The sequence below is a fragment of the Alligator sinensis genome, unplaced genomic scaffold (genome assembly GCF_000455745.1).
Source record: "Alligator sinensis unplaced genomic scaffold, ASM45574v1 scaffold359_1, whole genome shotgun sequence".
NCBI lineage: Eukaryota > Metazoa > Chordata > Crocodylia > Alligatoridae > Alligator > Alligator sinensis.
This window is the reverse complement of record NW_005842577.1, coordinates 267,739-281,072: the sequence shown is the minus strand read 5'-3', so window position 1 is coordinate 281,072 and position 13,334 is coordinate 267,739. Positions and strand designations below refer to the sequence as shown.

The window sequence follows — 13,334 nt, the reverse complement described above, 5'->3', positions numbered from 1 at the left end:
GGATTAACATGTAATATACTAACTTTCAGTACTGTTGCGTATACCCCATAGAAATAAAATGTATTATGCATAAGAATTTGTAAATAGCTGGAAATTAGGAAGACAAAGGGTAGAAAAGGAGAGGAGGAGAGAGTGGGGAGGGGAGTATAAATGGTAAGGTCAGGCAGCTATGTGGTGAATCAGATGTCAGGCAGGTTCTAATGTGCCATAAATCTGGCATCTGATTCACCAGGTACCTGCCTGACCTTACCATTTACACTTCCCAACCCCCGTCTCTGTCCTCCTTTCCTTTTCTACCCTTTGTCTTCCTAATTTCCAGGTATTCGCTTTTTCCCAAACTGCCTCTTTTCTCTTTTCTCAACTATAATAGTTGATCCCTTACTTACCTTGGCATTATTTCCCTTACCCTTTTTTTCATACTTTTAGCTTCTTTCATTCTTTGGATATCTCAGAACAGCAGACTCCCTATGCCCATAGAAGGGTGCTTTGCCTGCACGCTTGCTAAGAACTTTTTTTCCAATGAGTCAGTTGTTTTAATAAAAGATATCACCTCTACTATGTCCTTAGACCAACACAGCTACAACCAAAAACCCTCCTTCCATTTAGAAACCTATGATGTGTTATGCATTCGTTACAGAGATTTCTGTAAGGAGGGCTTAGACTATGAGAGGAGGTACAAAGAATAATCTTAACCCATATCACAGGGTATTGATGCTCCATTACATTTTCTTCATTCCCTGGTCAAATGGTACAGTTAATGGGAAGCTTTAACATTTTTTTTTACTTCAGGCTGCAGTCCAGAGGAGTCTAATTGTGGTAATGGGAAGTGTAAGCATGCTTCTAAGATGTGCAGAGGGGAGGAGAGCTGTGGAGAGGACAGTGATGAAAACAACTGCTGTAAGCATACTGTGAAGTAATTCTATATGAGATGCATGAGCGGTAGAAACAGGAACATTTCCACTGTCATTTTCTTTCTGAAACTAACTGCATTTGTAGATCTTGTGGCACGTGTGTGTGTGTGTGTGTGTGTGTGTGTGTGTGTGTGTGTGTGTGTGTAATATATGGATGCAAACCATTTCAACAGTTCTCCTTATGTGCAAAAGTGATTTATTTCCTGAAACAACAATTGGGAACTTTTAGTGACTGCTAGTCAATGAGTGGTTTCAGGTAATTATTTCTGTCCTGGCATGAATAGCCCCAAGGAAAATAAAATGGATTTTTCTGACATTAATGTTTGTTCTGCCAGTCTAATTAAATATGGACATCCTGGAATGGTGTTGTAATATAAAGCAGGACAAAGCTCATAAATTCCTTGTGTTGCTGTGTCAGTAAATCTGATGATTTTGGACAAGTGTGTCAACAAAATGTGGTATCTTCAACATATTTCTCTCTCATTTCTCTATTTCACGTGTGGTATTAGGTTAATAAACATCAGCAATCAGATGTTTTAGAGCAGGGGTGGGCAATTACTTTGGGCGGAGGGCCGCTTGCTCAGTTTTGGCAAGCTGTCGACGGCTACCCATGTAGCCCCACCCCTTGACAGGTGCCTTGACCCCAGGTCACCATCTTGGGACCAGAAGTCCCACCCCCTAACCCCTGGCGTTTGCCACCAGAAGTCCCTCCTTTTGCCCCAAGAAATATTCCTTTTTAGCAAGGGGTTTTGCCATCTCAGAACCAGAAAAATACCCAATTATATTCTAAAAATCAAACATCTACAACATTAATTAATTTGATTTCAAAAAATATCCATGGGGGTTATAGGGTTGTGGGGGGGGGCTGTCAGGGGGTGTATAGGGGTATATGGGGTGTAGGGTGAGGGACCATATGGGTGTGGTTATGTGGGGTGTGGGTGGGTATGGGGTTTGTGGGGATGGGAGCCTTAATGTATGGCACGGTGAGGGGGCTGTGGGTGCATGTGTATGGTGGTGTCTGCTTGTGGGATTCACCCTATGAACGAACGCGCACACACACACACACACACACACACACACACACCTTCCCTCATTACTTTTGCTGTCTCTCCCTCCCTCATTGCACAGATGGACGGACTCATGCACATATACACACCCCCTCCTGCTCCTGGCCCTGGGGTACCGGCACAGCCCAGTGCTCCCATGGTTCGGCAATGCAGCCCAGGGCCATGTGGGTCCTGGAGTAGGCACACAGGGGATCAGTGAAAGATGGAGCAGGCAAAGGCTTCCGTGGGAGGGAACTAGGGGAGCAGGGCTCAGCCAGCCTTGCTCTGACTCCTGCTGGCTTCCCCTGGGTCTTACTGCCCCTGGCTCCTGTCATCTTTGACAGGCAGCCAAAAGCAGATGAATATTATTTTTTTAACTTTTTAGGTGCCCCAAGCACCAGATAGCTGGCCTGGTGGGCTGGATCCAGCCTGTGGGCTGTATTTTGCCTGCCCGTTTTAGAAGCATGACACTTGGTGCACTTGGGTCTACTGCACTTTGATGTAGCAGTCATCTCTCTTCTTGTAGGTAGGATGCTCATATATTGAACCTCCTGAACATGGAGGAGTCATTAGTCTCCCCAAATAAAGAAAGGACAATAAACGTGCTTTTTTTTCTTCTTTTTAGACCATGTATGGTAACAGACTTGCCTCATATTTGAAATTTAAATTGCTTTTCCTATGTGGCTTGTGGAATCATATTTTTCTGCATATTATGATAACCATGGGATCAGAACAAGAAATTTCATTAATAAACACTGTTTTTGCTGTATGATGCAGCAAAAATGGTAGCTTTTGTTACTTCAAAATGCATTACCAAGCAGTAACTTCTGAGATGCTAACTGTTGACACAATGAGGGCTTTATATATAAATCAGTTTTCAGAAATATTCATAGATTCATAGATTGTTAGGGGCTGGAAGGGACCTTGTAGATGATCAGGTCCAGTCCCCCTGCACTAGGCAGGAAAAGACAACTGGGGTCAGGTGACTGCAGCAAGGTGACTGTCCAATCTCCGTTTGAAGATTTCCAAGGCAGGTGATTACACACCACTGGAGGGAGTTTATTCCACAGTGTGGACACCGTGACTGTGAAGGAATTTTTCCTGGAATTAAGCCAGAAGCGGCCTTCCAGGAATTTGTATCCATTGCTCCTGGTCTTCCCCAGGGGTGCCCTGGTGAACAGGTGTTCACCGAGTTCTTGATGTAGCAGTAAGCCACTACCAAGTCCCCTCTCAGTCTTCTCTGTAGGCTGAAGAGGCCCAAGTCACTCAGCCTCTCCTTGTATGGTTTGTCTTGCAAGTCCTGATCATATGGGTGGCTCTTCTCTGGACCCTCTCAATTTTTTCCAATGTCCTTGTTGAAGTATGGTGCCCAGAACTGGATGCAGTACTCCAGCTGTGGTCTCACCAGTGTGGAGTACAGTGGGAGTATCACTTCCTTAGTTTTGTGTGAGATGCAACGGTCAATGCATGCCGACGTGTTATTTGCCCTGCTGACCACAGCATTGCACTGCTGGCTTATGTTCATGTGATGGTCAATAACTACTCCTAGGTCCCTTTTGGCCATAGTTTAAGTCAAATTGTTGCCACAAAGCCTGTAGGCATGTGGGAGATTGTTTGCCCCCAGATGGAGCACCTTACACTTCTGAGTGTTGACTTCCATCTGGTTTCAGTCCTCTCAGTTCTCCAGCCTGTCCAAGTCTGCCTGTATCTGCAACTTATCTTCTGGCATGACCACACTCCCCCATAACTTGGTGTCATCCACAAACTTAGCCAGCGAGCTTTTCACCTCCACATCTAAATCATTGATAAGATGTTGAAAAGCACTGGTCCAAGCACAGACCCCTAAAGGACACCACTGGACACTTCTCACCAGGATGACAGATCTGTTCATGAGAACTCTCTGGGTCCTGCCATGCAGACTGTTTCCACCTACTGAACTGTTGAGTTGAGGAGACTCCTGGAGTCTTAACAGCTGACTTAGCAATAAGACCATGGTTTAAATGCAAATATCAGACAAGCTAGGATGGAACCATCTGCCCAAAGTACAAGTTTGCCAACAGGGACACATGAAATGAATCACCTGCTTTCTAGTGGAACAACAAATTCTGCAGTAAGGATTGGGGACCCAAATCATAAGGGAAGTATTTTCTCCAAACAAAAAGTAAAAAACTCAACTCTGAAGATACCAGTAGTGGCATAGTAATACCTTTCATTAAGAAGCATTAAAAACCATCTAACTTGTACTCTGTTATCTAAAAATGTTAATCCTCAAGTAAATTTTAGTTTAAGTTTTCCACATCTCACTTTATGATTTTCAGGATATATGCTATATGGGTTATTTAATTTGTCCAAGTGACATCTATTCTAGCATGTCTGTAGTCTCCTCCATTACTGTGAAGAAAGTCTTAATATACAAAACAGGTAATACATTTTTTAGCTTGTAGGAATTGGAGTATTATCAAGTGATTTCTCAAATTGGATTTCATTGTGCATCCAAATGAAAAGTTGCGTGTTACCATACAGTTTACTGTTTCATTGCTGTTAAAGGTATGAGGTTAAATCTGTCTGAACAGATCCACCTTGGTACACTGTGATGATCTATTGTATATCTAATATTATTGTTAGGTAGTAGTTGAAATATAATTGTTTCAAATATTTTAAAACTGCAGTAGAGAGAGCACCAAAGAAGAATACAGAGATCTACACTATGGCTAAAATGAACAAGATTAAAATTCATATCTAATATCTGTGATTTTTCAAACAGAATGAACTATATAGTCTGAAGCCAGATGATATATCATGTCTTAATTTCTTTAATACATGGCAATCAGCATTAGCTATTTCCAAAACATCTGCTTCATCTCCCTTTCTTGCCTTCCGCACATTCTCATTTTTCTCCATCATTGGTCATAGTATCACATATTATCACATACTGCACATAGATACACAGGACAAGTCTAGGACTTTGACTCCATGTAGAAATGTTAAATTAACAAGTTCATCAATAATTAAACAACAAAAATATGAATGAGATGGTATAAAATGCCACTGTTTGGGGGTAGAGATAGGTAGAATTCTTAAACGCATAGGATTTATCATAATCAATGTTTAGTATACCTACAATTAATACCAACAACCTCATTTTGTAGCGATGCAGCCAGAGGACCGATCACATCTATTGATATGTTGCATTCTGTCCTGAACCTAGTTGCCCAGTAGGTGGGTATGGGTAGTGCATACTACTATCTGCAAACAGCAGTGATGTAGTTAACATCCCACAACCTGGTATTAATTTAAAACTGTGTCAGGTGGAGATAGCCTATAGCCTTTCACTTCCTTATACAAGTCATTAATAAGATAGAATTCTGCTAAGTAACCTGCGAAAAAGTACCTTCCAAGATGTTTCATAAGTCATGTATTTTTTTTCTCAGCCTCTAAAAATTGTTCTCCATATGCATATAAATGCTCAAATGGCAAGTGTTCAATGAAACCAAACCCTGAATGTGATGGAATAAGAGATTGTGCTGATGGATCTGATGAAGTTAATTGTGGTATGTAACATTTAAGGTCCAGTGGAAAACCATTTAAAACTAGGATTTAATTTAGGGCTGAATTATTACACTAAACTGAAATAACTAGCAGTAGATTTGGTTAAAAATTAGTAGAACAGAGGATTTATACAGTTAGATATGAATAAAAATAATTTCCTGCTATTGTTTGTATGAAAATATACTAATATTATAAAAGCCTTAGTCCATCTATCTGTAACACTTTATTTGTACTCTAATTGGTTATCCTGGCAGCCAATCAGAGTGCTCCAACAGACAGACACACAGCAGAGCACTGCTATGATGGTGGGGACTGAGGGACCAGAGTTGGGGGGTGAGGCCAGCACTGCTGTCCCCTCCAGCCCTGCTCCTTGGAGCCAGGGGCCAGAGCGGGACCCTCCGCCCCCCCCCCCCCCCCCCCAACAGCTGGCAGGGAGGGGGAGGCAGCGGGGAAGAGGGTAGGAAGAAAGGGAGGGATGGATGGGAGCAGGATGGAGAGGGGGCGTTACCGGTGGCAGCATGCGGCAGCTGGCTGCCACCACCGCATCACAGCTGCCCATCGCCACTGCTGGCCAGCCGCTGCCACTGTGTGCAAGCTATTCTCTCCTCCCCAGTCCTGGGAGGCTGGGGGCTGCATGGGCCTGCACCTGAAGCAGCAGGGGAACAGGGGGAACCAGACCTTAAATGACAGGGGGGAGGAGGGGAATGAGCCCAAGCCAAAATGGTGGGTGGGGATGGGAGGGAAGCGGGAACCTGACCCGGGCGGGGGGGCAACGCAGGCCTCTGTCCCTGCCTGGCCACCCTATCATGCTTGATGGGCCATTTGCTAGTTTTCTCCCTGTTTTTCCTTGTGGTTTGTTTAGACCAATTATCATTACCTTGTGCCATCTAAAAGTGATAATTATTGGGAATAAGCTAAACTAGCCAGTCTAGGTTCATTGTACAGACCACAATTAAAAAGTAAAGGATGTATATGTAAATAGAAACATGGAAGTTTGATACTAAAACTTGTCATCAAAGCTTTAGTAGGTGTAGAGCTGCAAGGTTTTGTTTGAAATCAATGCATGCTCTTGTTTCAGTCCAAATACAGCCTAGGCAAATGACCAGCTAGGCAGCAGTACTGCGTAAAGGACCTAGGGTTTAGAGTAGATCACAAGCTTATTATGAGACAATGTGTGTGTTCCTGTTTCAAAAAAAGAATAAAAAAGCCAGTAGCATACAGAGCTGTATTTATAGGAATGTCACTTGCAAATTAAGGGAAGTCATTCTTTTGCTCTATTCAGCTCTTTTGCTCTAGTTTTGGGAACTGCACTTCAAGAAATAGGTGAATAAATTGGAAAGAATTCATCAGAGAGCAGCAAAACTGATTTGAGATTGAGGAACCATGACATACAACAGGGGTGGGCAAAATATGGCCCAGGGGCTGGATCCAGCCCATCAAGGGTTTTTATCCAGCCCTCAGCAGGTCCCTTAGCAATGCCCATCCCAGGTGTGGAGGGCAGCCTGGGCTGTGGTGTGTGTGGCCAGTCCCACCACCCCTGGGTGTGCAGCGGGGCTGAAGCAGTGCAGCAGTTGTACTCACTTCTTGGCAGCCCTGGTAGTGCCATCTCCTTCCTGCCAGTCTCTGCCATTGCCACTGGACCTGCCACTACTCCCCGCTGGCGGTCTCCATGATTGCTGCTGCCCATGTACCGTGGCCTGTCTGCCCTGCACCTTCTGCTATGGGCAGGGGAGTGCAGGGAGCAGATCATGGCTCTGCCCAGAGCCCCAGTCCCATGCTGTCATGGCCCCAAGATCCTGATCCCTATTATAGAATCATAGAAATTTAGGGTTGGAAGGGACCTCAGGAGGTCATCTAGCCCAACCACCTGCTCAAAGCAGGACCATCCCCAACTAGATCATCCCAGCCAGAGATTTGTCTAGTCAGGTCTTGGAAACCCTCCAAGGATGGAGCTTCCACCACCTTTCTGGGTAACCTGTTCCAGTGTTTTACTACCCTCCCAGCCCCATCTGTGCCCATCCTGCTTCTAGCCTACCCATGGCCCCATCCCATCCATCTGGCCATGTGCCATGCCTGCACTGTCACTGCCCTGCCATTCTATTCCCCACCTGCCTACAGTCCCATCCCATCTTCTTGGTTGAGCATGTAGCAGAGCCATTTAGGGAGATTTGGCAAGCTGTAGTGGAGTGGGTAGGAAGGGAGTGCTGACCTGGCAAGGTAGTATGTGCGGGGTGGGGAGAGGGAGTGCTGACTCAGCCTGAGACAGCTCACCAAAACTCCCTAAATGGCCCTCTGGCCTAAATAATTACCCACCCAGATGTCTAAAGAAAGATTGGAAGAACTGAGATTATTTAGTTTAAAGAAGAAAAGACTGAGGCTCTGATAACGGTTTTCAAATACTCTACAATCAGCAATTGATTGTTTGTGGCTGCAGGGACAGAATCTTAGGAAGAACTTTCTTACTATGAGGGTGGTTAAGGATTGAAGATGACTACCTAGAGAGGTTGTAGAATATCCATTCTTTGAAGTTTTTAAGAGAAGGTCAGACAAACACTTCTCATACATTCATAGATGTTAGGGTCAGAAGGGACCTCAGTAGATCATTGAGTTCGACTCCCTGCCCTGGGCAGGAAAGAACTTTGGGGTCAAATGACCCTACCTAGGTGCTTGTCCAATCTCCTTTTGAAGACCCCCAACACAGGGGAGAGCACCACCTCCCTTGGAAGCCCATTCCAGATTCTGGCAACCCTTACTGTGAAGAAGGTAATTCTAATGTCCAACCTAAATCTGCTTTCCATCAATTTGTGCCCATTGTTCTCAAGGATGGTTTAGACAGTAATGATCAATGAGTTGAACAATGAGTTGGTCTAGATAACCTCCTGAGGGTCCACCCACCTGTAATTACTATTGGAATTTATACACCTGCTCTAGGAGTGGGAGTGTGGGGGGATGTTAACTAGAGTGGCTCTGAGAGCTGCTCTAATTAAAGTGCCTCGAGCATTTCGTGCATCAGTGTCCCCATGCTTACATATGATGACAAGGGTGCTATAACTAAATCTCATTTGATGAGCTTTAGTTAAAGCAGCCCTGCCACCATTTTTAAGCATGGGGATGCTGATACATGAGACCCTGGAATCTGCTGAATTGCAGTGTGGCAGGATACCTTTGGTGCCTGATACTTTAAGGGCTATAATAAACAACAAAGCAGCCTGCAGGTGGCTGCACTCCCAGTCAGGAGTCATATGGCCAGCAGAGGGCTGGCTGATTGGGAAGCGGGACCAGCTGCTAGATATAAGAGCAGGCTTTGAGCATTAGGGCCAGCAGTTTGCTGCAGGCAGCTGGAAGGGGAACATTGCCTGAGTGCAGCTGGTGCTCACATAACATCTTGGAGGCACAGAACAGGAGCTACGGGGATGGTGGAGACTCCTGGTCCTGAGGCATGACCTAAAATTACCCTGTTAGGGTAGGATGGTATGGTGGGGTGCCTGTGGCAAGGTGGTCCTCAGGAAATGCCACACTAGTTGCCTCCATAGTGAAAGGCAAGTATGGGGCACCTTATAGTCACAGCCCCCACAAACTGGTGGGTAACCCTAGAGTGGGGACAGGCATGGGTCCAGGCATTATCATCAGGCCTGGGACATGAGGGGCGTAGGCCCTGAGGCCCCAGTGAGGGGGCAGAGGAGTGACCCCAGTCCTTCAGGCCCTGTGCATAGGATGGCCTCAGTAGTTTGATGAGTGAGACTCAGCCTGGGAGTGTGGGTTTAGGTCCCAGTGAAGGGGCATGAATGGAGGTCCCAGGGAGGGGGTGTAATGGCCAAGGTAAGTCTACGGATGCCTGAGGCTGAATTTGGGCCCGAGGGCAAGTGGTACAGCTCAGCAAAGTAGCCGGGAGAAGTTGGATGATTTTGGATGCCATCTGCAAGGTATGGGACATGATATAGGGAAGGTCAGAGCTGTGTATAATGCCCTAGGTAGACTCCTGGACCTCTCGTGGATCTTGTCCAGCACAAATGAGTGCTTCGGGGCTCCCTAGCCTTATGGGCTATGCGTGGCTCCTACCAACCCCTAATACCACGCCCCAAGCCTCGCATATGTGATAGATGTTGGTGTCTCTCTCTATACGTACACTGCCCCCTTCTCTGGGGCCTTCTCTAGTGCTGCCCCCTTCTCTGGGGCCTTCTCTCATAAGGCACTCCCCTCTTCAGGGCTTGCCGTGCCCACCTAGGGCTTCCTAAAATGCTGCCCCCTTTTCTGAGGCCTTTTCTAGCACTGCCCCGCTTCTCTGGGGCCTCCTCTAAAAGTGTTGTCCCACTCAGGGACCCTTGCCTGCTTTGGGACTCTATAATTGAGCCTCCGACCTTTCAGGCCCACTGGTCCACCGCAGCACCCTGCCCTTCTCTTGGGTTTTCTGCAGTGCTAGCCTGTTACCGGGCTTCTCACATATTGCCCCTCTCGGGCTCGTTGTGCCCACCTTGGGCTTCTTAATAGTGCCGCCCCCTCTTTGGGGCTCACTGTGCCCACACTGGGCTCCCTAATAAAATTGCCCCTCTCTCTCTGGGACTTGTTGTGCCCACACTGGGCTCTTTAAATGCCCCTCTCTGGGCTGGGGTCTACACACCCCGCAAGTTGCGCCCTTACTGGCATCGGGGTCCTCAGACTCCTGTGAGCCCCCCTATGAGTACTGCACCCTCACTGGCACTAGGGCCCCCACACCACTGTGGGTCCCTTTATGAGGATAACGCGCCCTCTTGGCGCTAGGGCCCACCCCTCTGGGGTCCCTATGAGTCCTCCTCCAACCCCTTATAGCCTCTCCCAAACCACCAGTGTAATACAAACACTAAAGCAAACACAAGCCTCCTGGTTATAACCAAAACCTAAGGCACTGGGCCATAGCAACATAAGCCTCCTGGATGTAATTCAACATCATTGCTCCAGCCTCTGGAGCTCTCGTGAGCTATACTTGTGATCAGGGTTCTCCCTATATCTTGGCCGAGGGAGCTCCTGCCTCTCCAGCTGCTAACAGGAAACTGCTAGCCTGGCTTCAGCCCTGGGCTTTATAAGGGCCAGGCCCTGCCTCCTACAGGCAGCTGATTCTCATTAGTTGCCCCGGCAACCCACACCTGTACTCCCTAATCACCACTAGGGCTCCTTATGCACTGCCAGAGCTTCTCCTCTGGCAGTTTTCCCCTCTCTAGGAGCGGGGCAGCGAGGTGCGCCGCGACACTTAGCTTCTTTAATAGTTGATCCAGTGGCTAGAACACTGGACTTAGGATCCAAAGATTATGGTTCTGTTTTCAGCTCTGCTTATAATATGACCTTGTGTCAGTCACTTCCTCAGTAACCTCTATAGAAAAATGGGAGTAAATATCATCACTTTGGTTGAGTAAAGCCTAGGGAACTTTGGTTTTATTAGATCAACTAGATAGTTGCAAAACGTTTTCTTTATTTTTTTTAATTTCTTTATTTTTTTACAACTATCTAGTTAGTCTAATTAGAGATATCACCTCTCCCATGAGTTCTGATTGTTTTTGCCTATAGACCAACATGGCTACAACCTGTATTCCTGATTACTTTTTGGAAGTACTTTTGTATTTCATATGAAAAATTATAAGTGTAAGAACTAAATAAGAAAAACAAACACAATAACAATGCAAAAGAGCCCAATGTGTTGAGCATTTCTTAATCCATCTTTTTTTTTTATTAGCCTGTGGAAGGAGTCAATTTACAAAAAATAGAATTGTGGGAGGTGAGGATGCAAGGTCTGGAAAGTGGCCATGGCAAGCAAGCTTACAGATGGGAACTTATGGCCATATTTGTGGTGCATCTGTTATTTCAAATAGATGGCTGATATCTGCTGCTCACTGTTTCCTGGATTCTGATTCCATAAGGTCAGTAGAAACCACTTTTAATTCAGGGTTGTGAACTATACTTATATGTTAGAAAAAGTAGAAAAGTTATTGTTGGCACTGGATTTAGGACCCAGATGCCTTGTTCTGCGGGGACCCAAAACCCTCAGACTGACCACGACCTTTTCATTCAATAATAGGCAAATTTATTGATGTACAGTGATAAGAGAAAGGAATAATACAAGCAGTTCTATAGGTACCAATCCTAGAGTTGTCATCAGAGTCAAGATACATCTGGCCAGGATGTGAGATTAACTCTGAGGTTCTCTCCTGAATGTCAGATGTCAGCAGCCTGGAAGTTGGAGGCTGAGGCTCATCACCCCTCCCCCCCCGCCCCCCCCTCATCCAGTGGGGTGGATGATACAGGCTGGTTGTATACCCTCTGTCTATGGTGCCTTGTGTTCCCCTCTTTGGGACAGGGACCCTTTGTTACTCTAAAGTCTCTGCTCTCCTTTTGTATACATTTTACCTCCTGATGACCCTTAATCCATGGTTATCACTGATTGGTCTTTCTGTGGTTGTCATACTGTCAGCTTTCTGTCCTGTCGGCATATTCCTTTGTTTCACAAGCCCATCACGTGCACACATCCTAATTTGGGCTTTCTAGGTCTTTTCCTAATTTGGTCTGCTCCCCACAAACTGGAACTCTCAGGCCCCCAACTCTTGGGCCTTGTGACCTGATGCCACCTTATCTCAGGTTATGGAACAGCATGGTATATGCCCACAATTTCCCAGGCTATGTGTTTATATGTTAGTTTTGTTGCATTAGACATCCAGTCTGCCTTAAAGGCTGTGAGGACTGTGACACCAAGGCTTTAGAAATCAGTTAACATTTGCTGCCACCCTGGGCCATTATTCTAATACATATATATTTACCTACAAAATTAATTCCCAAAAATAAACCTCTAAACACCATTTTCTAGGCATCAGTTATCTATAGTAAATGCAATGCCAATAGTGATGCAGTCTTTTAATGCACTGTGCTGACCGTAATTGGTATGTTGAATAGATTTTAGATACTTCAGACTTTTGAATACTATATGAAGTGCTCAGACTAATTCTTTCACCATTGTGACCAGCAAATCCTGTGTTTGAACCATGTGACTCTGGTTATGAATGCAACTTTTTAATATAACTATATACAAATAAACTGCCAGGAGATTTGAATATCACTCACAGTGGGAGAGCTGGACATATTTACTCAAATATCACATGTACCTTTCCCCTCAAAATCAGAGTTGGAGTGCATGTCTTAAATAGGGAAGCTGATTTTTCTCTGCTGGAATGGAGGGGAAGGATGGAGATGCTGTAAGATGGCTGCTGTGATTCTTATCCTGCCAACCATCCTGAGTAATTGATGGAGATGAACATGTTAATACATTCAGATGCAACTTTGATAACACCATAGATGTTCTGACTTGCTTAAGGACTTAATGAACCACACCACACCACCCACTTATTCTCCATTATGCTCTCACTCTACTTACTTACAAGCACGGTAGTGCATACACTGACTGAAAAGTTGATAGAAGGGTGATAGAAGGGTTGTTGCCTTGTGGTTTAAATAGGCAGGATAGGTGATATTCCCAAAGACAGGGAATTGGAAGTTTTGGTTCCTTCAATAAATATGAGTCTAATGAAGAGCGTGGCTCACAAAACATTTTGTAATGAAATAGTTGGTAGGATTGTGCAAAGCTTTGGGTAGTGATTTCAATTTGGAGGAGATTCAGCTTGATTTGGTGGCCAAATCTCCAAATCTGAATCAAGGGACCAATTTAAATGTCCAAATTGATTCAAAGCTCTCCGAATCTTCGGAAAAGATTTGGAGAGCTTTGATTCGGACAGTCCCTGGTGGCTGCAGCAGGGAGCTGCAGCCACTCTGATCTGGTAAGTAGTAGGGAAGGGGGGGGGGAGGCTGGGGG

General features: G+C 45.4%; 1 protein-coding gene across 1 annotated transcript in view; it reads left to right on the top strand.

Annotated features, from left to right (window-relative positions):
* The window catches only part of LOC102385059 (suppressor of tumorigenicity 14 protein-like), a 36,219-nt gene that overhangs the window by 14,071 nt on the left and 8,814 nt on the right, over window positions 1–13,334 (top strand). The window contains exons 13-15 of the mRNA XM_025214269.1: window positions 790–897; window positions 5,389–5,508; window positions 11,211–11,394. Of these exons, the coding sequence (XP_025070054.1) occupies window positions 790–897; window positions 5,389–5,508; window positions 11,211–11,394 (412 nt within the window). The remainder of the gene's footprint in view (window positions 1–789; window positions 898–5,388; window positions 5,509–11,210; window positions 11,395–13,334) is intronic.